Raw genomic sequence first — 26,180 nt, forward strand, 5'->3', positions numbered from 1 at the left:
CACACATTCCTTCAAATCCACCTGATTCTTCATCTATTTCCCATGTTCCCAATCTTAGAAGGTCCTCTTGAGCTCACAGGCCACCTGGGTACTTGCATGATTTTCATTGCGATCAGGCATCTTCCAAGGCTTGCTCTTCTTCATTTTCCAATGAGATTTCAGCTTCTGTTTCAGGTACTCTATATCCTCTTTCTAATTCTATTTCATATTCCCATTTGTCATCTAAACACAAGGCTTTAGTCATAGCTCTTTCTATTATATTTGAGCCTAAATTTTTTCAACAAGCTGTTAAACTTCCACATTGGAGAACTGCTATGGCTGAAGAAATCATAGCCTTAGAACATAACCAAACATGGACTTTAACTAATCTCCCCCCTAGTAAGAGTACAATAGGCTGCAAATGGGTCTATAAAGTGAAGATTAGTTCTGATGGAACACTTGAGAGGTATAAGGCTCGATTAGTTGCTAAGGGCTTTACACAACAAGAGGATGTTGATTATTTTGACACATTCTGTCTAGTTGCTAAGATGGTGACAGTTAAGTGTCTTCTTTCAATAGCAGCAGTTAAGGGTGGGCATCTCATTCAGTTAGATGTCAATAACGTTTTTCTTCATGGATATTTGTTAGAAGAAGTTTATATGGATTTACCCCCTGGTTTTGGTGATAAGCATGATAAAAGGGTTTGTCGATTGAATAAATCCTTGTATGGATTGAAGCAAGCTTCCAAGCAGTGATTTGACAAGTTTTCCACTACCATCATTTCTCTTGGTTTTACACAATTCAAGACAGATTATTCACTCTTTACAAAGACTCAAGGATCTAGTTTCATGGCTCTATTGGTTTATGTCGATGACAATCCTTATTACCTGCAATGATATGGTCTTTGTTAATACCTTCAAAGCCTTTCTTGATCAAAAGTTTAAACTTAAAGATTTTGGACCATTGAAGTATTTTTTGGGCCTTGAAATCACAAGGAATACATCTGGCATTTCTTTATCCCAAAGAAAATATGCTTTAGATATCCTCTCTGATACTGGTTTTCTTGGTTATAAATCAGTTAAAACACCTATGGAACAACATCTAAAGCTGTCCAGAACAGATGGTGTTCTTCTTGATGATCCCAAATCTTATAGAAGGTTGGTTGGCAGGTTACTTTATCTTACCATTACCAGGCCAGACCTTACATTTGCAGTTCATGCATTGAGTTAGTTTATGGATTCCCCTCGATTCCCCCATTTACATGTTGCTTATAGAGTTCTTCAGTACATCAAAGATTCACCTGGTCAAGGCCTCTTTTTTCCTTCCACTTCAGATTTAAAACTCAATGCATTTGCTGACTCTGACTGGACAGGGTGTCAAGACACCAGATGGTCCATCATAGGTTTTTGCATATTCCTTGGAAGCTCTCTCATCTCTTGGAAATCCAAGAAACAATCTATGGTTTCAAGGTCATCAGCTGAGGCTAAATATAGAGCTCTTGCTAATACAGTTTCTGAAATAGTTTGGCTTCTATCCTTGATACAAGATTTACAAGTCTCTCATACCAGTGCAGCTGCTTTGTAATATTGTGACAACGAGTCTGCCATCCACATTGCCACAAACCCTGTATTTCATGTGCGTACAAAGCACATAGAGATCAATTGCCATTTTGTCTGTGAGAAGATTCAAGATGGTTCTGTCAAACTCGTCCATGTTAATTCTCACAATCAACTTGCTGATTGCTTCACTAAACCTCTTGGTTTTCCATTGTTTTCCACTTTAGTTTCCAAGCTGGGTATTCTTAACATTCATCCTCCAGCTTGAAGGGGGGTATTAGAAGTATTGTATTATTCATTCAGTTTCGTTAGCTTAGTTATAAACCAAGTTATAAGTTAGTTAGTTAGTTAGTTTTCAATTTACTTTTCTCACCTATTCTAGCTTGTATATAAAGGGCACATATGTACTCTGCTTAAGATATACATTTTTACAAATTCTTGTAAACCTTTGAGTTCACACTTATCAAATTAAAAAAGAAAAAGCTGAAAAAATTGAGGCCGACACTCAATACGCATAAACTTGTGTAAAATTGAAATTGTGTGTAAAGTAGTGTGTGCATGAGCACTACTTAGTACTAATAATGGTTTTTCTTTCTGCATGCATTATGTGTTATGCATGCATACTGATTAGCGAGGTAGACATGATCTATTAAGGTAATTTAAAAAAAATTAAAACACCAATCAATTTTTAGCATAGTTGATAGAGAAATCTTCCACACTGAATGTGTATAAGATAAACTTCTAAATAGATTTTATTAATAAACTTTTTTATACACTATGAAGTCGTACAAATTTAAAGGAAAAGGCTCCTCTCTGCTACAAAGGTCCATAACCAATCTATAACCTGTTATAAGACACCGCCCCATGCTACAACAACATTGAATTTAACCCTCCGCAAAATCCATCTCAAAATAACAACACGTTTGAAGTTAGATTTTATATTTATATAACTGATTTACTTAGATAACATCACATGCATGCTGTTAGAATTGTATTCTATACATCATTGTGCATCTTTTAATATAGCTTAATGTAGCCTTTATATAAGAGGTCAAGACAATACAAAAGCCTCACTCAAGCAATGTCGGACTCCTATTCATACACATAATTAACACACTCACATATGCACTATTAGCCTCTTCAAACTCAAAGTAGATGAGAAACCAACTTGAGGTTGTCAACCAAATAACGAAACTAAGCCGTATTGTGCTGACGTGGCAAGATGATGATGTGGTATAATGATTAAGAAATTTTGTAGCAGTCCTTGGCGTCTGCAGATTATGTTTGATAGCAGTGAGAATTGCCTGAATGGTGGCAAGGATCAGCCGTAGAAGTCAGGTAGTGGAGGAATGCCGAGAAGGATGAAGCTGAAGTGGTTGCTGACGTGGCAGATTGCAGACGTAGTAGTCCTTGCAACGATTGCAAATGTCTGGCGGCAATGAGCAACATCTGGATAACGATGACAAGGCACAGTCGGAGAAGACAGATGCAGGGGAAGAATGCTGAGAAGGACGAAGCAGACATAGCTGATGATGTGGCTAATTGCAAACATGGTTGTTGACGTGGCAACCACATGGCACAATGACGTGGCTCTGATACCATGCTATATTTAATTTTTTGACAAAGGGTTTCTCAAAATAAATTAGTTTATATTTAATATATCTCAAACGTACGTACGTCAAGATATTGCCATATCCAAATACGCTCAAACATAAAAAGTAAGCACATTCTGACAATATAGTATGTTCTTGAAATTATGGAGAGGTTAATTTGCTTAATTAAGAGTGATGTTAGATACAGTTTTTTAATGTGCAAGTTTGCATACTCTATATGAAAAAAGTTGAATCCATTATTAAAAAGTATATTTTTTTATGTAGGTCCAAAATTTGTCTATTATTTTTAATTAATGGCATGAGAGGCATTTTCGTGATTATTCATGGTGATTAAAGTAAATTATAGTACTTGTTTTATATGCTCACGAACGAGGTGATAAAATGCACATGGCTTTTATTGTCTAGCTAATTAATTGAAGTCTAAGTTGTTGTGTAACAGTAATATTTATAATATTTGTTGCTACAGTTGCGCACAGGCAGATTGAATAACAGTCTTTCACCATCAATGGAGAACTAGTCAATGAGGTCGTTACACAGTCTCATCTAATTTAATTGCGAAGAGGCCGACTTGCTCCAATAAGATGCGAGACTATTACCAGTGCATATTACAGCTGGCGAGGAAGACTGCATGATCCAATAAGAGTTCTTCCAGTTTCAGCTGAATGCATGCATGATATGATGCCCATTTGGCCTCGTTCCAAAAGATTACGTACGTACAATTAAAAGATGGGCAATCAATCAAAATCATGAAAGTCAAATATCATTAATGTGATCACATGTTCATTGACATAAGTCAGTATAGATATGGTCCTGGTTGTTATGGGTAACCACACGTTAGCTGTGCGGCCTGCCTTTTTCCATGATAGGACGGTTCATCTAGTACTACCGATGACTATAGCAACCACTCTTTTTTTTTTTTTTTGGGAGTTCACATAATTTATACATTTTAAAATTACAAAAATACTGAAGGCAGTCGCCCATACAAATGGTGGGTAAATGGGACGGCACGTCAGCTCATATTTATTGAAAAAAAAAAAAAAAAGACAAAAATCAGATCAACGTACAAAACTCTTTTTGTAAGAAAATGGATTCCCGCTGCTCTGGTCAAAAGCTTCTATCCATCGATCTCGTCTTTGATTTGCTTAATAGTGTTGTTCCTCTCGGATCGTTTACTTGCGTGATGTTGTGGTTTTTGACTTCTTACGTTATGATCTTCAAGTGGATCTGTGCTCATCCATTCGACACTGTCATCTTCCTCGCGTGGCTTTTCGGCTTCAAATCAACAAAACGCCATTTGTAGACTTCAAATTGTTAGGTTTGCTCTTTTGGAGTCCTACATCGGTGGAGAGAATTGAGCAGCAGGTCTCAAGGCCTATAAATAGGATGCTTTACCTTTTAATTAATTACACTAAATCATAAGCTTAATTAGTAACTTGTGACTCTAAGAAAAGTCCTCTATTAGCCTATTCTTGTAAAAAGGAAAGAGGTGAGAATTAAAATTTTACTAGTAGGAAAGCTTTGTAGGTGTCATTTGGGGTGAGGTGAAAAATTGTGTGATTGTAATAATTTTTCATATAGTATATTTTCTTCTCTAGGTCTGGTGGTTTTTCTCCTGTTTTTTAAGAATTTCCACGTAAATTTTTGTGTTGTTATTATTTTTCTGATTTTCTTCATATTTCATCAAAAAGTGAATCCTAAGCTTTATATGATCACCAATCAGTATTAATAATAGAATAGTTGATGATGTGGCATTAGAGCGAATTTATCAATTGAATTTACTGGTTGTATATAATGAAGTTCCTCACTAGACAGAAATTAACTAATATAAAAAAACAAAACAAAAAAGAAATATTAATTTGCTTATATCTATGAGTAAACAAATTTTGTCTTTTTCTTTGCAGTACTGTCAGCAATGTTTCGCTATCTAGTTTCTGGCCGAGTCCTTAACGTCTGTGGTATACCCTCATGTACACTCCATCAAAATCATTGACTGATTTTTTAAAATTTTTTATCATTAATTTTATATAATTCCATTTAGTTAAACTAATTGACAATGTCTAAATATATAATTGTCGAAGGAATCACGCAGTTGTACGAAATGAAGAAGATCCATGTCCAGTGCAATGAAATTCTTTCTCAAATGTGTAAAGTGATTTCAGAATCCCAAAATCAACAACTTAAGGATGGTCTAGTTTATACTGCCAAAATCCGTACGTTCAAGAACGGGAATTTTGTGTTAGTTTCTAAGATGCTTGAAATGGATCGAGGATTTATTTGGACCCGAGATGGCAAAAGGAACAATATTTTTTATTTTTTATTTTTAAAACCAAACTGCTTTATTAAAAACCTCACTAAGGTGGAGGGAACCCAGGTACATTAAACGACAAAACAACTAACCAAAACATAACAACCGAAACTATCACTATAAACTCCTAGCATTGCATTGTTGGAAGACCCAGCTTATCAACCTTCAATATTCCTTTGAGTCGATGAGGAACATCACCGAACTGTAGCCATTTTCCAGAACATCTCCCAGAGGCCATACGTGCTAAATAATCCGCCCTTGCATTGCCTTCCCTATAAATGTGCCAAATCACAACTTGCATTCTAGAAAGAATTCCTTGAATTTCCTCCCAATAATCTTTAAGATAAAAAATACCACATCTTCCTTTTTCCAACCAGTTTACAATTAAAAGGGAATCCATTTCCACTTCTACCTTATGAATTCCTATCTCTCTACACTGTCTCAAGCCAAAAAGAAGTGCCAAGAGCTCTGCCGTGTTATTTGTTCCTTGGTCTAAACATTTCGCAAATGCCAACGTTAGCCTCCCTTCATCATCCCTTATGACTCCCCCCGCTCCCATACGTCTTGGATTTCCCAGACAACTACCATCTACATTTAGTTTAGACCACCTAGTAGCAGGTTTGTGCCAACGAACAAGACTAACTTGCTTCCGTTTTAGAGTCTTCAACGGGATAGAGAAAGCCTACAACACTTGTTCATTACCAGCATGCCATTTCTTTCAAGCTCTAACCCGAAGTCCCACCCATGCAATGGCTGCTTTTATCGACAACCAAAGGGACTCCATCGAATTTCTTCTTCCTTCCATGCGCGCTTTACACCTCCACACCCATAGAGACCATGTTACAATAACAGGTACAAGTCCCAGCAAATTACCTATTTGAGAAGAATGTGCTGCCCTTCGGAACCAAAGTTCCATTTTATCTTTCCGTTTTGGTCTGGGTCAAATGGCATACCTAGTTGTACTGAAGCACGACGCCATACTTCCTTTGCCACCAACCCTGTAGCAAGAACATGATCCTGATCCTCCACGTTTCCACCTATACAACATTCACACTTGGAGACCATCGGAATCCCCAGTGCACTCACACAGCCATCCACACTAAGGCAAGAGTTCTTTGCCTTCCAACAGGTAATCGAATATTTTTTTGATAGAGCTGAGTTCCACAACCAGTCCGACCAAGATGATTTTGGTCCTCTAACACGTACACACTCCCAAGCAGATTTGGAAGAAAATTCTCTATTGGTATTCGGTTTCCATATAAGTATATCTACACCTTCCTTATGATCGCCAAGACACTCTAGGATTTCTTCCAGTTTGTTATCACCTACCAAACTCCTTATTAAACCCACATCCCAACCATTATAAAGTCGGCAGTCCTGCACTTTCAACCTAGGCCAATCATAGATAACTAAATCATCCACTAGTGCTCCCGACTTTAGCCAGTTATCTCTCCAAAAGGAAACCTTCCCATCCCGTATATGCCATGCCGAATTACTCAATACCTTCGGAGTTGCCTCCATAATACATCTCCAAAAATTCGAGCCTTTCTTTGAATCAATTAGAGTGATATGCTGATCTTTGATGTACTTTGCTGAGACAAACTTAACCCATAAAGAATTTTGTGTAAGCAAATTCCAGGCAAACTTCATAAACAAAGAAACTTGAACTTCCTCCAAATTCCTCAGTCCAATGCCCCCTCCTGCGTAGGTTTACAAAGCCCATGCTAGGCGACCCACTTTCATTTTGGTTTCCCATTTGAGGATCCCCAGAAAAAGCTACTCATGATCTTATTTAAAGAAACCGAGACAGCCTTTGGTGCTTGCACAATAGAAAGAAGATGGACTGACATACTAGCCACTACATGCCATAACAGGAGGGTTCTAGCACCAGAAGACAACATTCTGGATTGCCAACCCTCCAAATGCCCTCTAATATGGCCCAACAAATCATCAAAATGAGACACTCTTAAGCGACCAGAAAATAACGGAGTCCCCAAATATTTCACAGGAAGAAGGCCTTCTGTAAAAGATGTTAATCGCAATAATCGTCTTTGCCTACCAGAAGGGATATACTTAGAGAAGAAAATGGAAGATTTTTCTTTATTCACCACCTGACCAGACCAATCCTCATATAGATTAAAAATGTCCCTGATTCTTTTAAGGGAGGGTGTCCCTCCATTAATGAAAACAATAACGTCATCTGCATACAATAAATGGGATATGAGCAGAGCACCTCGCAGATGTGAGAAGGGAATAATTTTTCCAGCTTCAAAATTATGCTTCAACAACCAAGATAACATCTCCTCCACCAAAATGAATAAGAAAGGCGACAAAGGAACCCTTGGCGTAGACCATGACCACTTGGAAAAAAACCTTTCGACGTACCATTCATAACAACTGAGAACCATGGGGTTGAAATACATTTCCAAACCAGATCACAAACCCCCGGGGAAAAACCAAAAGCTTTCATCACATGTAGGAGAAAATTCCAGTCAATGCTATCATATACTTTTGCCATATCCACTTTTATAAAAGCATTCCCACCACGAGTCGGTTTATTAAGCATATGAATCATTTCTTGGGCCAAAACAATTTCTTGGGCCCCCAATGTTTTATAAAAGCAATGTTCATTTCTTGGGCAAAAGGAACAATATATTTATGCTTGGTCAAGAAAAAATTGTTAGCATTCTATACGGGCTAGATACGATGATGAACTATTTGACGGATTTAAAAGATGACAAAAATAACATGTTACATATGGCAGGGATATTGATAGAAGAATCCACTAGGGTTAATCAGATCCCAGGGACAGTTTTACAAATGCAAAGAGAGTTACAGTGGTTCAAGGTCATCTCTCTCTCTCTCTCTCTCTCTCTCTCTCTCTCCCCATGTCGTCGGTCTATCGTTTAACATGGACTGCTCTAAAAATGACATTTTTGGAAAACTTTTTCTTGGCCTTCTGAACTAGAAATCATGGGTTAGTCAACTTAATTATTATTATTTTATTTTATTTTTATTTTTTTTATCAGTATTTACAAGTACTACAGCTAGTTTGGGCCTGGGGTATTTATAATAAGGATCCCAGTACCCCCAATTTTATATCTTGATTAATTTATTAATATAGGTTAATCTTTTTTTATTTTTTATTTTTTATTTTTTATTTTTTTTAACAAAGAGCGAAGGTCACATGTCCACTTGTGACCCTGTCCCAATTTTATTGATAAACCCTCACTTGTGGCGGAGGAATACCATGGTTACATCCTAAGGCCTGCATTTATAAATATAGAAACTAAGACCAAAACCAGACCTCAAAAATCCCAAGTAACTTAAATATGATACAAAAAAAACACCAGTGGCCCAAAGTATTAACTTGCAAAACAAAATAAAAAACCAACCTGCACGAACATAAGGTCAATAAAAACTTAAAGCAGTGGCAAGAAAAACATACCTGGAGCGATGCCCCCCAGCCAACTCTGCGAACTTTTCGAATATAGGGAAGACCCCCTCTATCAAGTCTAATGTTACCTCTAATGGAAGCAGGCAACTCAGATAACGTAGCCAAGAACCAGTTAAACCTTTTGCACCCATTTTAGCCAATCCATCAGCAACCGAATTTCTTTCTTTGTAACAATGGACTAAAGAAACTTGAAGTCCAGCTAGTCGTCTTTGTATTTCTTCCCAATAATCCTCCATATACCATAGGCCACATCTCTGAGCCCTCAACCAGTTAAGCACTAACAAGGAATCCAATTCAATTTCTACAAATAAAAGACCCAATTGATCTATGTGCCGAAGCCCATGGAGTAAACCCATCAACTCAGTAAAGTTATTAGAATTATACCCCGTCGCAGCAGCAAACCCACAAAGCAAATCCCCTTTATAATCCCTAATAATTCCACCCACACCCGAATCTTCGGGATTACCTAGAGAGCAACCATCCACATTCAACTTAACCCAACCTGGCTTAGGATGTTTCCACGTAACCGAAATGGCAGTCTCCTTTCTCAACGAATTTAATGGCAGATTGAAACACTGTAAAATGCCTTCATCTCTCCGAGAGAGCACATTTACCTCCTTATGTTTTAATGCAATCCAAGACACCCAATATTTTATAGAACACCAAACCTATTGGATCGAATCCCTCACACCTTCCATCCTAGCCTTGCAACGGCGCCCCCTAAGCCTCCAAGTAATGATAGCCGGAAGAATACCAAGTAATTGACCAGGTCGATTGGAGTTCCTTGCCATCCTATGCCAACAATCCACCCTCTGTCTCCATGAACTACCTACCATCAAAGGTACTCCCAGAGCAACCGAGCGAATTCTCCAAATTTTTTCTGCAAAATCCCCTCTCACAAGAACATGATTGAGGTCATTATCACCATATGACAAACAACAATCACAACGGGAAACTAGAGGAATACCAATTTTCTGTATGCGATCATCCACTGGCAAACAATCATGAATGGCCTTCCACATTGTAATCGAAATTTTTTTTGGAAGAGCTGGATTCCAGATCCATTTTGCCCAAGGAAATTCTGGACTCCTCGAACAAATACAATTCCACGCACTTTTAGAAGAAAATATCCCATCTGCATTCGGGAGCCAAATCAATACATCTTGCCCATCTTTAATGCTACCCAGCTGCAAGATAATATCCTCAGGTTTTTTATGACCAATCAACCTAGTAAATAACTCCAGATTCCAACCTAACTCAGTTTTACAATCTTCCAATTTAAGATTCGGCAAATCCGAAATTTGAGTACTCTCACTTAAAGGAGTAGGATCATTCCAATTATCTTGCCAAAAGAAAAGATTTCCCTCCCTCACTTTCCATTTAGAATGAGCTTGCACTAGGGGAATATTCTTTAAAATCATCTTCCAAAAAAGTGACCCTTTCTTTGGATCCACCATAGAAATATGTCTATCCCCAACATATTTAGCATGAAAAAAATTGGACCAAAGAGAATTACCTTTCATTAAATTCCAAGGAAGCTTCATGTGGAGAGATGACTGTACTTCTCTCAGATTACGAATACCCATACCACCTTCCGAAATCGGCTTACAAATATCCTCCCAAGAACGCCATTTTTTCTTAGGTTTACCATCTTTTACGCCCCAGAAAAAAGTACTAATGATTCTTTGAATTTTCTCTAGAACTGATCTAGGCGTCCTTATTATGGACAGACTTTGCACATGAATACTTTGGAGCACGTGTTTGATAAGAATCAAACACGCCCCACTGGATAACAATCTAGCTTGCCAACCCTCCAACTTGGCCTGTAGTTTTGCAATCAAATCATCAAAATGCATAATCTTTTACCTACCTGAAATAATAGGAACTCCCAAATATTTGAAAGGAAAACATCCTTCTACAAAACCAGTGAAACGGATAAGATCCCTACATCTAGATAACGAAATCTGCGAAGAAAAAAATATATTGGATTTCTTTTGGTTAACAACTTATCCCGACCATCGTTCATAAGTCTTCAATACCTCCATAATAGTTCTCAAAGAAGCCTTTCCTCCATTACAAAATAGCACCATATCATCAGCGTAAAGCATATGAGAAATAATAGGAGATACCCTCGAATGATAAAACGGAATGATCTTACCCATATCCACCTGTTTTTTAATCATTCTCGAAAAAATTTCCTCAACTAAAATAAACAAGTAAGGAGAAATAGGATCACCTTGTCGCAATCCTCAGCCACCTTTAAAGAATCCCTTAGGAACTCCATTCATAACCACGGAGAACCATGGATTAGAGATACAATGTCTGATCAACATGCAAAAAACTTCCGAAAACCCAAAAGCTTTTAGAACATGCACCAGAAAGAACCAATCCACACTATCATAGGCCTTTGCCATATCAATCTTCAGAACAACGTTACCACCATATGATGGTTTATTGATGGAGTGAATCATTTCTTGAGCCACACTTATGTTTTCAAAGATGTTGCGGCCTGGAAGAAGGCTCCTTGTTCCGGAGAGATAATTTTAGCAAGCAAAGGGGAAAGACGATTAACCAAAATTTTGGAGCATATTTTGTAAAACATTGAGCAAAGGCTAATCGGCCTATACTTATCAAAGCTCGTCGAATTTTCTACCTTCGGAATTAAAACAAAAAAAGTAGCATTAAGAAACCGCGGGATAGCCATACCTTGAAAAAATTCTGCAAACGCCTCAACAACATCACTACCCACTATATGCCAATTAGATCGATAGAAACCCGATCCAAACCCATCAGGACCCGGGCTGCTATCTTCGGGAATAGAACAAAGCGCATCATACACTTCTTGATCTGAAGGAACCTGGGAAAGGAAATTATTATCATCCAACGAAATAACTGGAAGGACCAAATCCTCCAACAACGGGACATCACAACGATTTCCAGCTTCCAAGAACTGAGAAAAATAAGTAATAGCCCCATCATGGATCTGCTCAGGAGAGGATAGAATCGTGCCATCCACAAGCTTCATCTCTTTAACCTCTTTATGCTTATGACGACTGACAGCCCGTAAGAACACTGAATTAGCTTCAACTTGCTGAATCCAGTCTTGTTTAGCTTGTTGAGATAACCGTTTTTCTTCTCGCTCCAGCCAAACAGAAAGCTCCATTAGGGAGGCAATTAGATCATCCTTCACATCCTCTGAAAAATCAGATTGCAAGCTAACCTCCAAACACTTAATACGCTCTTCAAGAACCGCAATATGTGTATCCATCCTACCAAAAATATGCTTGTTCCAAGATCTCAGTGCAATCTTTAATCTTTTAAGTTTAGTCACAAGCCTATACAGACTTGAACCTCCAATATCTTCACCATTCCAAGAAACCGACACACAATCAAAAAACAAAGAATGAGAAACCCACAGCTGTTGAAATTTAAAAGAAGGAAATCCATAGGGAACAAACAGTTTATCCAGCGAAACCATCATCGGAGCATGGTCAGAAGAAGAACGCGCCAAGTATTCCATATGCGCATCAGGGAAGACATCCAGGGCCTCCGTATTGATAAAACAACGGTCAAGACGCGCCCAATGTCTCGATCGACCGGCATGACCATTACACCAAGAAAAATAATTTCCGCTAAACGACATATCAAGCAGACCGCAAGAACCTACCCACTCATTAAATTCCTCCATAGCCAAGGCCAATCTCGGCCTACTCCCTCTACTTTCCGACTCATTTCTAATAATATTAAAATCCCCTATCACCATCCATGGCAAATTATGAATATTTGCAGCCCTCAAATGATCCCACAACCTTCTACGCTCCAAATATGAACACTTAGCATAAATAAAAGTAAAAAGGAACATCTTTGACTGCTCTTTAATCTGAACTGTCAAAGATTGATCCCTCATACACTCAACAACAAGATCTAATTCCTGATACCAAAACATCCATATTTTGCCTCCATCATCAACATTAGAACAACAACAATCAAAATTCAATCTATCACGCCACATATCTAAACGGGAGTTACTTACCATTGGCTCCGCAATAACAAGGATTCTAGGATTTGGAAACCAATTTCTTAAGCCGCTTCCTCGAAGTGCCAACCCCACGAGCATTCCAAAATAAATAAGCTAACTTCATAAATTAAGTCTGGATGGTTTGCTTACAATCCTGGAAGAGCCTCTTATTTTAATTCCTTTTCCATTCAATTTCTTAACCGAGGGAAGATCCAAATCTGAGACCACGGGATTATCTTTAGCAAGATGTTCCAATGTCCCCTCCGACTCAGAGTCTGAATAGACTTGTCCTTCAGGAAAATCATTCATGCCTTCTACCCCTTCAATTGGATTACCACCTTCCTGGGCCAGGTTTACACCAATACTACACTGCTCTTGATTATCAATCTTGGACCCATCACAAATCACAACTACCTTTACGTTCACGACCGGTTCACCAGAATTCAACACCTCCGCATCTTGTAATTTTTTTCCATCCATACCCAGACACAGATTCTCACCGCCATCAGACGACGCAGCAACTGTCAACCCCTTCGGATCCTCTTTACCAGTAGATTCTACGTTAGAAATACCTTGTTTTCCCTGGGCATCCTCGGAACTATGTTCTGTGAAAAACTCAACCTTCTCTAATTCAGCCGACTCAGTAGTATGATCCCTTTCTGTAATATCCACTATCTTTAATTTTGAACTATGTCCCACAGCAAGCGGTTCTGAAGAAATCTCAGTCTGGTTAGTTTCGGCACCCTCAGTAGCAAGAACCGTACCCGTGATCAACTGAATCGCTGCCCTCTTACTCGATTCACCATTCGGATTCATGATAACTGGACGCTCAATATTTTCCTTCATTACCCATATTGAATCCGTCTTAGCCTTATCTTTCGGTTCCTTCAGATTCACTTCTTGCTCTTACTATCCCATTTGCAAGTCTTCTCATTATGGCCCTGGACATGGCATCTTTAATTGCTGAAAAGAAGGCAAGGCATCCCTTTGATCTCTAATTATTAACATGATTGGTAAACAAAATCCCATGCAATAGTTCCATGAGAAAACCGATTAGCTAAAAATAGAAGTTTATAAAATGAGTACTAGCTCATAATCGGTAGCCTTTTAGGATTGCTTGAGAGTTGTGCAGTGTTCGGGAGTTGAACTTAATTAACAATTCCGCGTGATCATTCTCCCAGATTGGAATAAGACTGAATTTAGATTCTCTTAAGTTTTTGTTCCAACTTGAGTACTGCCTCAAGTGAAACCGAAATAAAAATATGAAGTAGCTAGGCTTCCAACAAGACTTGACCCTAAGTCTACATTAGTTTTCCGCTTCATGGTACAGATCAGAAAGAAACACCATTAATGCCACATTGAACACCTATTACATGCAGGTCATGAAATATTAGTCATAATTCTTCCAATGCAACATCCAGTTGCAGTCCGGTTCTTCTTCTTCCAAATTGGGACAGTCATGTTGGCATTTCGGATCTTAAACAATATTATAACACGTAAAGAGCATGAAATGAAAGGTTGTGAGACCTTTAATTTCTATCTTCATATATATTTTGATCAGGTCGTAGAAGGCTGAGGCTAAGGTACTGGGATATATTATAAGGATTAATGGTATTATAGATCAATTCCAGTCTTTTTCTCTATGCTTGTACATGTCTTAAATATATCTAGCACTATATAATGTTCAATATTAATGGAGCTGACGATTTTAACATGGAATAGGTAGATTAATCATAATTTGGAAGCAATATTGAGCTTATTATATTTATCATTTCTTCTGTGCAAGGACGTTGGAGTTTTAGTCTTTATAATACTATACATCCAAAGTAAGAGAAATGAAATTTGCAGTCATTGAGTAAGCAAGCACCATGCACTTTTTTCTGAAAAAAGTGAGTAAACATATAACCCACATGAAAAAATTATTTTTCTAATAGTGGACTTCACTCATTTTAAAAAAGGGTGTACGGTACTGCTTTCACAGCTCATCACTGTCTCTAGCATTACTCTCCAAATAAGTAGTTTTGGTAGCATTCTTAATCTAACAATTTATTTCTAACAAATGCAGGAGATAGAGAGAATTGTCCATCCCAAGGCTAAGGAAACTACCAACAAGGATGGTTTTACTCCCCGACAAATGTTTACAAAGAACCATAAGAACATGATGGAAAGGGGAGAGAAATGGATGAAGGACACAACATCGTCATGTACAGTGGTGGGTGCTCTGATTGTTACCATTATGTTCGTTGTAGCTTTTGCGATTCCAGGTGGTAACAACCAAAATACAGGCTTTCCAATATTCTGAAAGAAAAAATTATTTATCCTCTTTATAATATCCGATGCATTGTCACTTTTTTCTGCCCGACTTCGGTCTTGATGTTTTTGGGAATCCTCACATCACGTTATGCAGAAGAAGATTTTCTTGAGTATTTGTCCAGGCAGATGATTATAGGCCTTTTGACCCTCTTTTGCTCTATTGCGACCATGATGATAACCTTTTCCAGTGCTCTTTTAATCATCCTACATGAGCAATTACAGATTGCAATTCCTCTCATTTGTTTGGCTAGTGTTCCGGTTACCTTCTTTGTACGAATCAATTCCCAATTCTTAAAGACATGATCATTTCAACTTATGGACCAGGCATCTTCGACAAGACAATGAAAAGTAAATTAATATAATTGATCCACTGTGTAATTATGGTGCTTCCATGCACACTAGGAGATCATCATTTGTTTTTATTGCATGAATTATTGGCATATAAGCCAAAACCGAAGATTTGTTCCCTTTTGTTGGATCGATAACGGATGGATTTTCAATAGGTTTATCTTGCATATATTGTGATTAATTGTGTTCTACCTATATATTCTCATTCATCAATAATTAATTATCCAACTATTGTGATATTTAAACGTTTTTATATATACATTGATCATGTACCATTTAATAATTTTGAGAAACAAGAAAATATGGATCGAGTAACTAAGGCCTTGAATTGATGGAAATCCTTGCATCAATTTCAATGTCGAAAAGAAATTGTTCGATGCATTCTGTAATTACTAGTTTCATGTGGATGTGGCTGAGAGAGGCAGAGAGAGAGAGATGCTGCATTCCGTAATATGCACCACTCGTGCTTCACTTGAAAGAACATTAATTCGAGCTGGTAAAAAAGATCTATCTGTGGCTGGTCTAATGCAAAATTTAGGTGGCTGGTCTGCAGGATAGTCCAACACTGTGAGGGCAATAGCCTTCAACTTTAAGGGCAGTCTGTGTCTCCGTCTCTAACTCTCTATCTGTGGGATTATTCCTATCTTGGACGGCTCCTGCTGTATCTTGGTGGATTGGTCTTGGCAACATCAACAACTATCATCTAGCCATTAATGATCTACAAGGACGAGCAACCAAAAGTAAGGCAGCCTTTCTATTATTGAGAGTTTTTTAATTGCTTTGTGATCCACAATTCTGAACTAAAACTGAAGTGAAACCAACACATTTATTTATGAGTATTAAAAACGAGAAATACAAGATTCATATGAAAAAAAATATGTATGTGTATATATATAGGGAAAGAGGAAGGGGCCGGGGAAGATGCCAGTCAACTAACCTTGCCATTCATCTCTTTGAGTGCTGTACTAGCAGCTTCCTCTTTAGTGTACTCCATGAACGCATAATCTATGGACCTTTTAGAAATTTTGTCCATTATAATTTTTACTGTTGTGAAAGCATTACAACAGTATGAGCTTACCGATCCTAAGAAATTGAAATGCTGCATTTTATGAGCACAAAATTGCAACCTACTTTCAACAAGCTCGCCAAAGCCTTCAAATGCTGCTCGTAAGGTTTTCTCAGATGTATAGAATGACAGGCCTGTTTATTGAAAGAGATCTCAAACCGTTGTCGTACAAGAAAAGCGGGAGAAATGAAGTTAATTACTGCTACATAAGAAATTTTTTTACGATCTCATGAATAGAAACTGATAATAAATGCTTACATAATGGGAAACCTTACTGTGTTTGAAGTTAATTTGAGAGATTTAAGTCAATGTCAACTAAAAAAGACATACTTCAACAACAACAAAAAAAATCAAAAAGAAGCACGTATGCTCGGTAAATTAATAAGAGATCTTTTGCATCTTGAATTATATCACTTTTACATGCAAAGAATCCACAAGTCAAGTCCAAGCTGCAGCATACCGGTAATAAATAGTTTTGTTTTTATTGGGGCTATTTGACTTGCTTATGAAGAATCTGCCTAGATCCATAAAACTCTGTAAATTTTCTGGAAAAAAAATCAGAGAAAAGATATTTATAACTGTAAATTATGTAACCATCGCGTAATCGTTTGAAAAAAATAAATAAAATATAGGATCTATATGAAATAATTAATTTTTTAATAATAGACCCCATTCGTTTTTCAAAGTGATTACGCAGAATTTATATACGGTTGTTATTATCCATAAACACTCTGGCATGCACCCGGTAACATGGCAATAATTAGTTATTATTTTCAACGTCAGCTTCCCTTGCAAAGACATTGAGCATCTCTCTTCCTCAATACATCTCCAGAACATCCAGCAGCTTAGCTAGACAAATACCGGATTGGCAACAACACTAACCTCTTTCTTACCCCAACATCATATATGTTTCCAATCTGGCTATGTTTTATATTTAAATTATTTAATATATCTCAAAGATCAAGATATCACCATAAACAATTACGCTCAAACAGATAAGTGGAATTCGAAGCTAGTAAAGACAGAGAGGATATGATGCTTGCATTGAAATTACAATCAGAAATAGATATTATATGGAAGTGGATGTATTTTTACTTAACAAAGGGGCAAACCACCATAATCCTTATTCTCTGACTCAAAGTTTTTATCTGGCAGAACACCTGCATATTTGGAAGCAATTGATGCAATTTTTCTGTGGGGCCAAAGTCCAACAATTAATACGGTCGAAGGATACACAATGATGGCTTGAGCATTGATACGGTGCTTGGATGTCTATCCATGAAGCAAATAATAAATGAAGAGTAAAAACGTAAAAAAAGAATGATAAAGATTTTCGTGATTCAGAATAAAAACATATATAATCTATTATGTTTGCTAATTATAAAATTTCTGGTAACTCACATATTTCTCAATAATACAATGGAGATAATAAGATTAAGGGGAGGTTGAATTAGATGTTGTCCTTGTAGAGATCTAGAGAGAGAGAGTCAATGGGAGTCCCACGTTTGCAGAAATTCACTCCTTAGGTATTCTAATACCTTCTTCATGGTTAAAGATTTAACTTTATCTTTTCTTCCTCATCTTTTATGATCTTCCGGTCCTTTTATTCTTAAAATAGGCCGGACCAATTCACCAGACATTACAAAGGGCCGGTAATGATTAAGGTTCTTAATACTTTTTCAATGTTACAGCACGGGTAATGATGCTTTGAATTAAGGAATTATATATATTTCAAATACATGATTTGGAATCTCAGGGCATCTGCTTTAATCAGGAAAAAGAAAAAGAAGAAATGATTAGACCCCAACAGGTTTAATTAATTTATTTGGGTCATGATCACGTCGTCTTCTGAAGTAGCGATAAGAAGAGATTCCAAGGCATATTTGAGTGTGCAGGTCATCATTTCTGCAAGACCGATCGTTGTTTTCCGGAGACTACAACAGTCAACTCATCAGACTTACAATCCGAGAGTTAATTTCGGAGAAAATCCCTCCCGTCCAACGTCGTAAGTTAAAAGTTTCAATCTGCTCAAATGTCAGTTTACGTACCTTTTTTGAGTTCCTTAGGAGCTATATTTACAGGAAGATGAAAAGATCTAAATCCACTGTTTTCTATATCCTATGTAATGAGTTTAGGCGCCGTTTTTTTTAAGAGAAGGGGATGGAAGATCCAAACCAAAGCTTTCCTAATTACATAACACAAAAAGACAAAATTTGTGGATATTTAGTCGTTAAAGAGTCACTTGACTAACTTAGCCATATCTTAGTGCTATCTAAGATATGAAAAAAACTGATCTGCATGAATAGAATAGTGAAATATAAGTCATCTGAGTCATGAGCTACACTAATTGCTCATATATGACTTTAACCACCTAAATGTTTTTGCTATTTTCTCTCTTCCTCGCTGGCCAAATGGTAAGATCTTTACTGCATCGAGATCTACTCACAAATTTAAGTTATTATATATTTTAATTACTAGATCAGTGAATATAAAAGCATGATACTGATTTTGTACGTAGTTTTATTTATGCTAGATTCCTAGAAATTATAAGTAATTTCTTTTCACTTTTATGTTTAGTACTTGCAAAAGATTCTTCCGTCACAATAATACAATACGTATACGTTGCATGTAGGGATATCATCAACATGACAACAAATCACATCGGAACATATGGTACTACATCATCAGCCGTCTTTAGTACTGCGGTTGTTCCTCAAGAAATACTGCTTCATGACGAATATAATTATGAGGAATGGAAGGTTAGGGTGAAAACGTACTTGCTGTCTCAAGATCTTTGGCAGGATGTTCAACAAACCGACGAACCCTTTCCGGGAAGAGGACGGGAGAATTTCATGGCTTTACATGTGATCCAGATTTCATGCGGCCCACAACCATTTTCTGAGATTAAGAACATTATGAATGCCAGAGAAGCTTGGAAGACTTTGGCAGATAGGTATGGACGGCGGCATGTAGCTATCGAGCAAGGTCTCTCTCTCTCTCTCTCTCTCTCTCTCTCTCTCTCTGTGTCTCTCTCTCTCATAACATTGCACGTGCTCAAAAACTGATTAATACCTCCATTTGAAAAGAAATTAAAAAAAAAATGGTATTCATAAAGAATTGGAAAACTGTCTTAGAAGTTAGTATTTAACCCTTATCACATTAAAAGACAAAACCGCTAGTCAAATTAGACAAGCCGGTTCCATACCTAGCATGCATGGTAAAACAATGAACAGTTTGGGTTTGATCAAGTACTTGACTCCAATTTAATTAGTTATATATATAAATATAATAATCTAATCAAGCTTAGAATTAAGAAAATTAATGTAATATTCGATTGTTAAAGAGCCAAAATGGAATAAAGTTGTCCGAACTCGTATAAACTTATTGTTATTTTAATAATATTAACTTTATTATAAGAAGAACATCTTGTAAGCTTAAAAAAAAAAAATTAGAGTGTAATGTTAGATACAGTTTTAGGATGTATAAGTTTTAGCAGTATTTAACCCTTGGACTGTAAAAATCTTTTCCAAAAAAGAATTTAAAAATTAACTAAACCCATATTTGAAAAAAATAATAATAAACGCATAAATTATATATTTGATACTAAGAATAACAATTTTAGGATGGCCGCAGATACATCGGAGGAGAATTCCATGAGTCCCGAATGTCGAAATGAAGAGTACTTATGTAGCTATGAGAAATTGTACAATGCTGTGCGAGACGGTAATCTGGATGAGACAACTAGAATTCTTCGTATGGAGCCTTTACCCCACGATGCATTGAATAGGACAATCCCAAATAAAGGCGAAACGGCTCTTCACACTGCTGTTACAAATGGACATGAGCATATAGTGGAGGCGTTGGTGATGCAAATGTCGAATGAGGGATTGGCCATGTATGATAGTGACGGTTACACGGCTCTAACCACGGCAGCCGTGCTTGGAAAATGGCGAATGGTGAAGTGCATGCTTCGAAAGTACCCTTACTTGATCAGCATTAGACATTCCGAAGGGAAAAATCTTCCAGTTGTTATGGCTATTGATTTCGGGCAAATAGAGATGGCACGCCATTTGTATTATCTTACTCTAGATAAAGATTTAATTCTACAGGATAATGATCAGGAGTTTCAAGACCGCAATGGTGCTACGCTTTTTACCCATGCCATCTATACCGAAACTTTGGGTAAGAACTCGTACGTGTTTGATAAGAAATTCTATACATGATTGGCATGGTTTAATATGATCTAATTAGTAGACCAGTTAATAATTTATTACATTAAGCCACCTCATAAATGTATAAATTTTTTTAGTCTAAACTTAAAACTTCTGATCCATTAATTGGCTGCCGTTATTTATATATATATATATATACATTTCAGATCTTGGCAATATAAATATAATAATTCCTCTTTGACCATTTCTATGCATCTTCTGTACATGATGCGCCTGGTACGTACGACGTACACATTAATTAACAGATATTGCTTTGGGATTAATCCTAACCTGCCCACGTTTGGCACTGGCTCTTGACGAGTATGGCGAGTCTCCCATCTTAGCACTGGCCTCGATGCGTCATTCCTTCCCAAGTGGAAATCAGCTCGGGTTTTGGAAACAATGCATCTACTCCTGTATTACCTCTCTCCTTTACTTCTCTTGCTTTACGTACACTGTAATTAATATTCTTCAATATTAATTGTTCATTTAAAGAAACACCGTCAATAATATTGGATTATGTTTTCTTAGTAATTAAAAAAGAAATCAAGAGTTATTAAAAAAAAAAAAAAAAAAGGATCAAGACCCATGCATGAGAATATATACCTTAAAAATATATTCTACAGCATAGAGTAGTACTTTTTAGTCCCTGATCTGTTAATTGAATTAGCTAGGTGAAAGACAAGGCCGGCATTTTCACTGCAAAATTGTGTTGTGTTAATTAAACAATAGTTGGGATAAAATATTTAAAGCCCCTCTGACTATCACAAATTTAATTTCCAATCACCCCCGAAATTATCAATTATAACAATTGTCCCCTCGAATTATGAAAAGTTAGCGAATACCCTTGTTAAAACATTAGCATGAGTGCCATTAGTATTTTAAAAATATTTTACTTCAAAAATATTTCTATTTATTTTTTAAAATAATTATTTTTATCTTAGAAGATATTTATCTGAGAAATTATTTGAAATTTATTATTTTTATTTGATAGACCGGTTATTTTGTGAGTTTAAAATCTTTTTAATTAGGGGTAACTTTTTCTTTTAAGTGAAAAATTAAGAGGGCAGATTGCAACTTTTTGGCAGTTTAAGGGATTTTCAAAATTGATACTTTGAGGAGTGTGATTGTAAATTGGCCAATAAATATAAACCACAATTTCAGATATATTTTAAAATCGTATATAAATGAGTTAAAGTATAAGTCCATAACTTATACTTTCGATAAAATGAAGATAATATGAATCTAAAAGTATATTACAATGCAACTCAAGAATAAAACATATAATATGAATCTAATAATTATATATAGTTTCGATAAGAATGCATTTCATGTATCCGACTCCATGTATCCTCATATTTTTGGTTAATTTCAAAGGTCCTGTTTTATTAAAACACTTAAATATACTCAAGTTATAATTAAGTCGTCGATGCTATACCTTAAGTTGTTTATTCTATTATTTTTTTGTTATCTTTGGGCATACTAATTAAGATTGGATTTGTTGATTTTTTTTTTTTTTTTGTCATTATAAGGAAGATTGATCATTCAAAAATTCTAGTATATTGTTAATTAGATTAGTTGTTAACTTTTTCTTGCTAAAAAGGTATGCGCGACGTCCCAGTATTGGCTCTTCCAACTGGCGACATTCATTTAATGAACGTTTCAAACGGAGAGCAACGCCAAAGCAATCAAGACGATCAAAGTAACAGATCAGGTAAGCTAATTTTGCCTTGGCTTACTTCTCCATAATTTTGGCTTGTAATTAATTGGCCAATTAATATCTTCCGGTTTTTTTTTTTTTTTTTTTTTTTTTTTTTTTTTTTTTTTTTTTTTTTTTTTTGTAATCTACGATCTATTACTTGGTATATAAAATTTTGATATATAGTATGGAACATTTTACTCCTTTGAAGCCTCATCATATATTCCTATCAAACTACTGCATGCACTTATTTAATTATAAGTCCAAGAGCGTTAATGATCGATAAACTAATTTAATTAGTACACCTTTGATATTTCATTTTTGCAATTTTTTTTATAATTTTTTTTTCCTAAATAGATCAGGGTGGTTATGTAAAAATAATTTGAAACTCAAGTAAAAAAAATATATATATATTTTTTTTAATGAAGTAGCACTATAACTTTGATTGATTGCAAAATGTAGAAAATAAAATATAATAAACTAGAAAATTGGGGATGGGAAGGCAGAAGGAAGGAAAGAGAGATTTTGAAGGTTACATATTTGATATTCTTAATTGTCTTTGAGTACATATATAACATCTGTCCCTATTTATATTTATAGGTAAATGAGGACCAAGAAATAATGAAAATACAATAGATTAATTGTATTATTTGACACTAATTGATTTATAACACGACAAACAAAATGTATGTGAGAGAATAAGTTATATTACCATATATACTAAAATATTATGAATATATTCTATAATAAGTATGGTAATATTACAATATTAGGGAATAAGTCATGTTACATATGCTAGAATATTATGAATATGTTCTATCATAATTATGGTAATATTCTAACACAAAATAAGATTGTGTAAAATAGTTATAGGAGGAATATTATCACTACTCTTAATTATCTAATTATTTATAATGGCATTGAATCTAAATTAATTAATTATGAACAATCAAAACACAAATAAGACATGCATGCATGCATGTTCATGTACGTACGTACGTACGTAGTTACAATAATGGTCATTAATCGATGCCTTTACTAACATATTTCAAAATACTATTTGTTGTTTTTAATTGAATAATTTCAATTATGCAATGCATGATTATTTTCAAGAAATCTAGTTCACGTTTTAATTTTAATATTTACTCACTTGACTTTTCATTATTAATATAAGAATGGATGATGTACGTAGTATGATCAACATGATGAGCAAATGTCCAATCTTCCAAAGTTATATATATATGCTATATATAATATAAGTTAGTAATTTAATTTGATATATTATTTTTTAGAATTTAATTAATGCATGCTATATAATATGATAGTAATTAAGACAAATAAGTGAGAAGTAATATGATAGCTAGTACGTACGTACTCATGATAATTTATCGAATATATATTTGATCATGTGATGTGGCTTTAGAGCGAAGCTTGCTCATGATCATGATGTACGTACTTTGATGAGTACTAAATATATATTTTGCGCATCAATTTAGTTAGCCGGATGTATATTAATTATAATAAAGTTCCTCACTACACAGAAACAAATGGGAACTTTGCTTATAGCTTGAGTATATATCAAATTAATTTGCTTATAGCTTTGTTGAGGAAAAAGTTTTCTAATATCTTTAAGTAAACAAATTTTGTTGTTTTCTTCGCAGTACTGTCAGCAATGTTTCGCTATTTATTTTCAGGTACTCAACTTCCTTGTACACTTCATCAAAATCATTGACTGGTATTTTTAAATTTTTTATTAGTAATTTTTTATAATTTTATCTAATTAAACTAATTGACAATGTCTCGATAATTATCGAAGGAATCCAGCAGTTGTTGGAAATGAAAAAGATCCATGACCAATCCGATGCACTTCTTTCTCAAATGTGTAAAGTGATATCAGAATCAAGAACTCAACAGCTTATGGATGGTCTAGTTTATACTGCCATTAGCCGTGCAGCCAAGAATGGGATTTTCGAGTTTGTTTCTAAGATGCTTGAAATGGATCAACGATTTTTATGGACCACAGATAGAAATCAAAGGAACATATTTATGCTTGCCGTCTTGCATCGTCAAGAAAAAATCTTTAACATTCTATATGGGCTGGATAGGAAGATCATGAACTACTCATTGACATCTAAAGTAGATGTCAATGAAAATAATATATTACATATGGCAGGGATGACAGAAGATTCCACTTGGGTTAATAAAATCCCAGGGGCAGCTTTACAAATGCAAAGAGAGTTACAATGGTTCAAGGTCCTCTCTCTCTCTCTCTCTCTCTCTCTTTCTCTCTCTCTCTCTCTCTCATTGGCCTAGCAACATCCTTACTTTGATGAGGTCGTAGAAGGCTGAGGCTGAGGTGGGATAAGGATTGGTTTTATAGATCAATTCCAGTATTTTTGATCCCTAATATCCTTGTACTTTATATTCAATATTGGAGCTGATCATTTTAACATGGACTAGGAAGATTAATCATATAATTTGGAACCATTGGCCTTATTTTACTTACTACTTCTTCTGTGTAAGATTAGATCATCAATTTCCAATCTTTCTAATATGTAATATATATCGAAGTAAATAGTTTTGGTAGCATTCTTGATCTAACATTTTCTTTCTAACGAATGCAGGAGGTAGAGGGAATTGTCCATCCCAAGGCTAAGGAAAGTACCAACAATGATGGTTTAACTCCCCGACAATTGTTTACAAAGAACCACAAGAACTTGATGGAAAAGGGAGAAAAATGGATGAAGGGTACAGCAACATCATGCACTGTGGTGGGTGCTCTGATTGCTACCATTATGTTCGCCGCAGCTTTTACTGTTCCAGGTGGCAACGATCAAACTACAGGCTTTCCAATATTCTTAAAGCAAAAATTGTTTATGCTCTTTATAATATGTGATGCATTGTCCCTTTTTTCTTCCTCAACTTCAATGTTGATGTTTTTGGGAATCCTCACATCAACTTATGCAGAAGAAGATTTTCTTGAGTATTTGCCGAGGCAGATGATAATAGGCCTTTTCACTCTCTTTTGCTCTATTGCAACCATGATGATAGCCTTTTCTACTGCTCTTATAATCATGTTACATGACCAATATTCTTGGATTTTGATTCCTATCATTTCTTTGGCTTGTGTCTCAGTCACCCCTTTCATATTGATGCAGTACTCCCTTCTTAAAAATATGATCTTTTCAACCTATGGACCTGGCATCTTCGACAGGAAAAAGAAAAGGTAATTAATATAATTGATCATCCAATACTATGTAAGTATGGTGCAGCTTGCCGTAGGACATCATGTATATTTGTTGAATGAATTATTGGCATATCAGCCAAAACTGAACATTTGTTCCCTTTTGTTGGACCGATAATCGATGAATTTTCAACAGGTTTATCATGTACATATTGTGATTAATTGTGTTCAACCTATTATATACATTGGAAGGTCTAAATACTTCCAATGGATCATGGGGTGTTAACATGGACTCGGCCCTACAGAGCCCAGTAAGACGTATGAGGCCTAAATACTCATCTAACCCGATAGACTTCAAGCTAGATTGGTAAGGGAGATTCCCGCCCATTACCTCAACACTGTTAAGGATATTTATCCACTCAAAACAGACA

The 26,180-nt window shown here is 35.9% G+C and overlaps 3 protein-coding genes and 2 long non-coding RNA genes across 5 annotated transcripts; 3 read left to right on the forward strand and 2 right to left on the reverse strand.

The window, feature by feature from the left end:
* Positions 1 to 849: 849 nt before the first annotated feature.
* LOC121241465 (uncharacterized mitochondrial protein AtMg00810-like) lies at positions 850 to 1,563 on the forward strand. Its single transcript, XM_041139247.1, has 2 exons — positions 850 to 1,136; positions 1,254 to 1,563. The coding sequence occupies exons 1-2, from the start codon at positions 850 to 852 to the stop codon at positions 1,561 to 1,563; spliced, it is 597 nt and encodes a 198-aa protein (XP_040995181.1).
* A 6,556-nt stretch (positions 1,564 to 8,119) lies between these two features.
* On the forward strand, positions 8,120 to 15,234 carry LOC121240977. Its single transcript, XM_041138498.1, has 2 exons — positions 8,120 to 8,300; positions 14,994 to 15,234. The coding sequence occupies exons 1-2, from the start codon at positions 8,160 to 8,162 to the stop codon at positions 15,228 to 15,230; spliced, it is 378 nt and encodes a 125-aa protein (XP_040994432.1). The 5' UTR covers positions 8,120 to 8,159; the 3' UTR covers positions 15,231 to 15,234.
* A 978-nt stretch (positions 15,235 to 16,212) lies between these two features.
* Positions 16,213 to 16,586, reverse strand: LOC121240978. Its single transcript, XR_005935612.1, has 2 exons — positions 16,527 to 16,586; positions 16,213 to 16,307 (listed from the first exon to the last, which is right to left on the reverse strand). It is a non-coding gene; the product is annotated as an uncharacterized LOC121240978 (long non-coding RNA).
* Positions 16,587 to 16,599: 13 nt separating this feature from the next.
* LOC121240979 lies at positions 16,600 to 17,143 on the reverse strand. Its single transcript, XR_005935613.1, has 3 exons — positions 17,116 to 17,143; positions 16,721 to 16,789; positions 16,600 to 16,633 (listed from the first exon to the last, which is right to left on the reverse strand). It is a non-coding gene; the product is annotated as an uncharacterized LOC121240979 (long non-coding RNA).
* Positions 17,144 to 18,472: 1,329 nt separating this feature from the next.
* Positions 18,473 to 25,795, forward strand: LOC121241466. Its single transcript, XM_041139248.1, has 8 exons — positions 18,473 to 18,660; positions 19,288 to 19,640; positions 20,289 to 20,837; positions 21,133 to 21,342; positions 22,470 to 22,580; positions 24,227 to 24,259; positions 24,382 to 24,818; positions 25,190 to 25,795. Exons 1-8 carry the CDS (start codon positions 18,488 to 18,490, stop codon positions 25,793 to 25,795), a joined length of 2,472 nt encoding a protein of 823 aa, XP_040995182.1. The 5' UTR covers positions 18,473 to 18,487.
* The last annotated feature ends 385 nt before the right edge of the window (positions 25,796 to 26,180 follow it).

This window comes from Juglans microcarpa x Juglans regia, chromosome 7S (genome assembly GCF_004785595.1).
Source record: "Juglans microcarpa x Juglans regia isolate MS1-56 chromosome 7S, Jm3101_v1.0, whole genome shotgun sequence".
NCBI classification, from domain to species: Eukaryota; Viridiplantae; Streptophyta; class Magnoliopsida; order Fagales; family Juglandaceae; genus Juglans; species Juglans microcarpa x Juglans regia.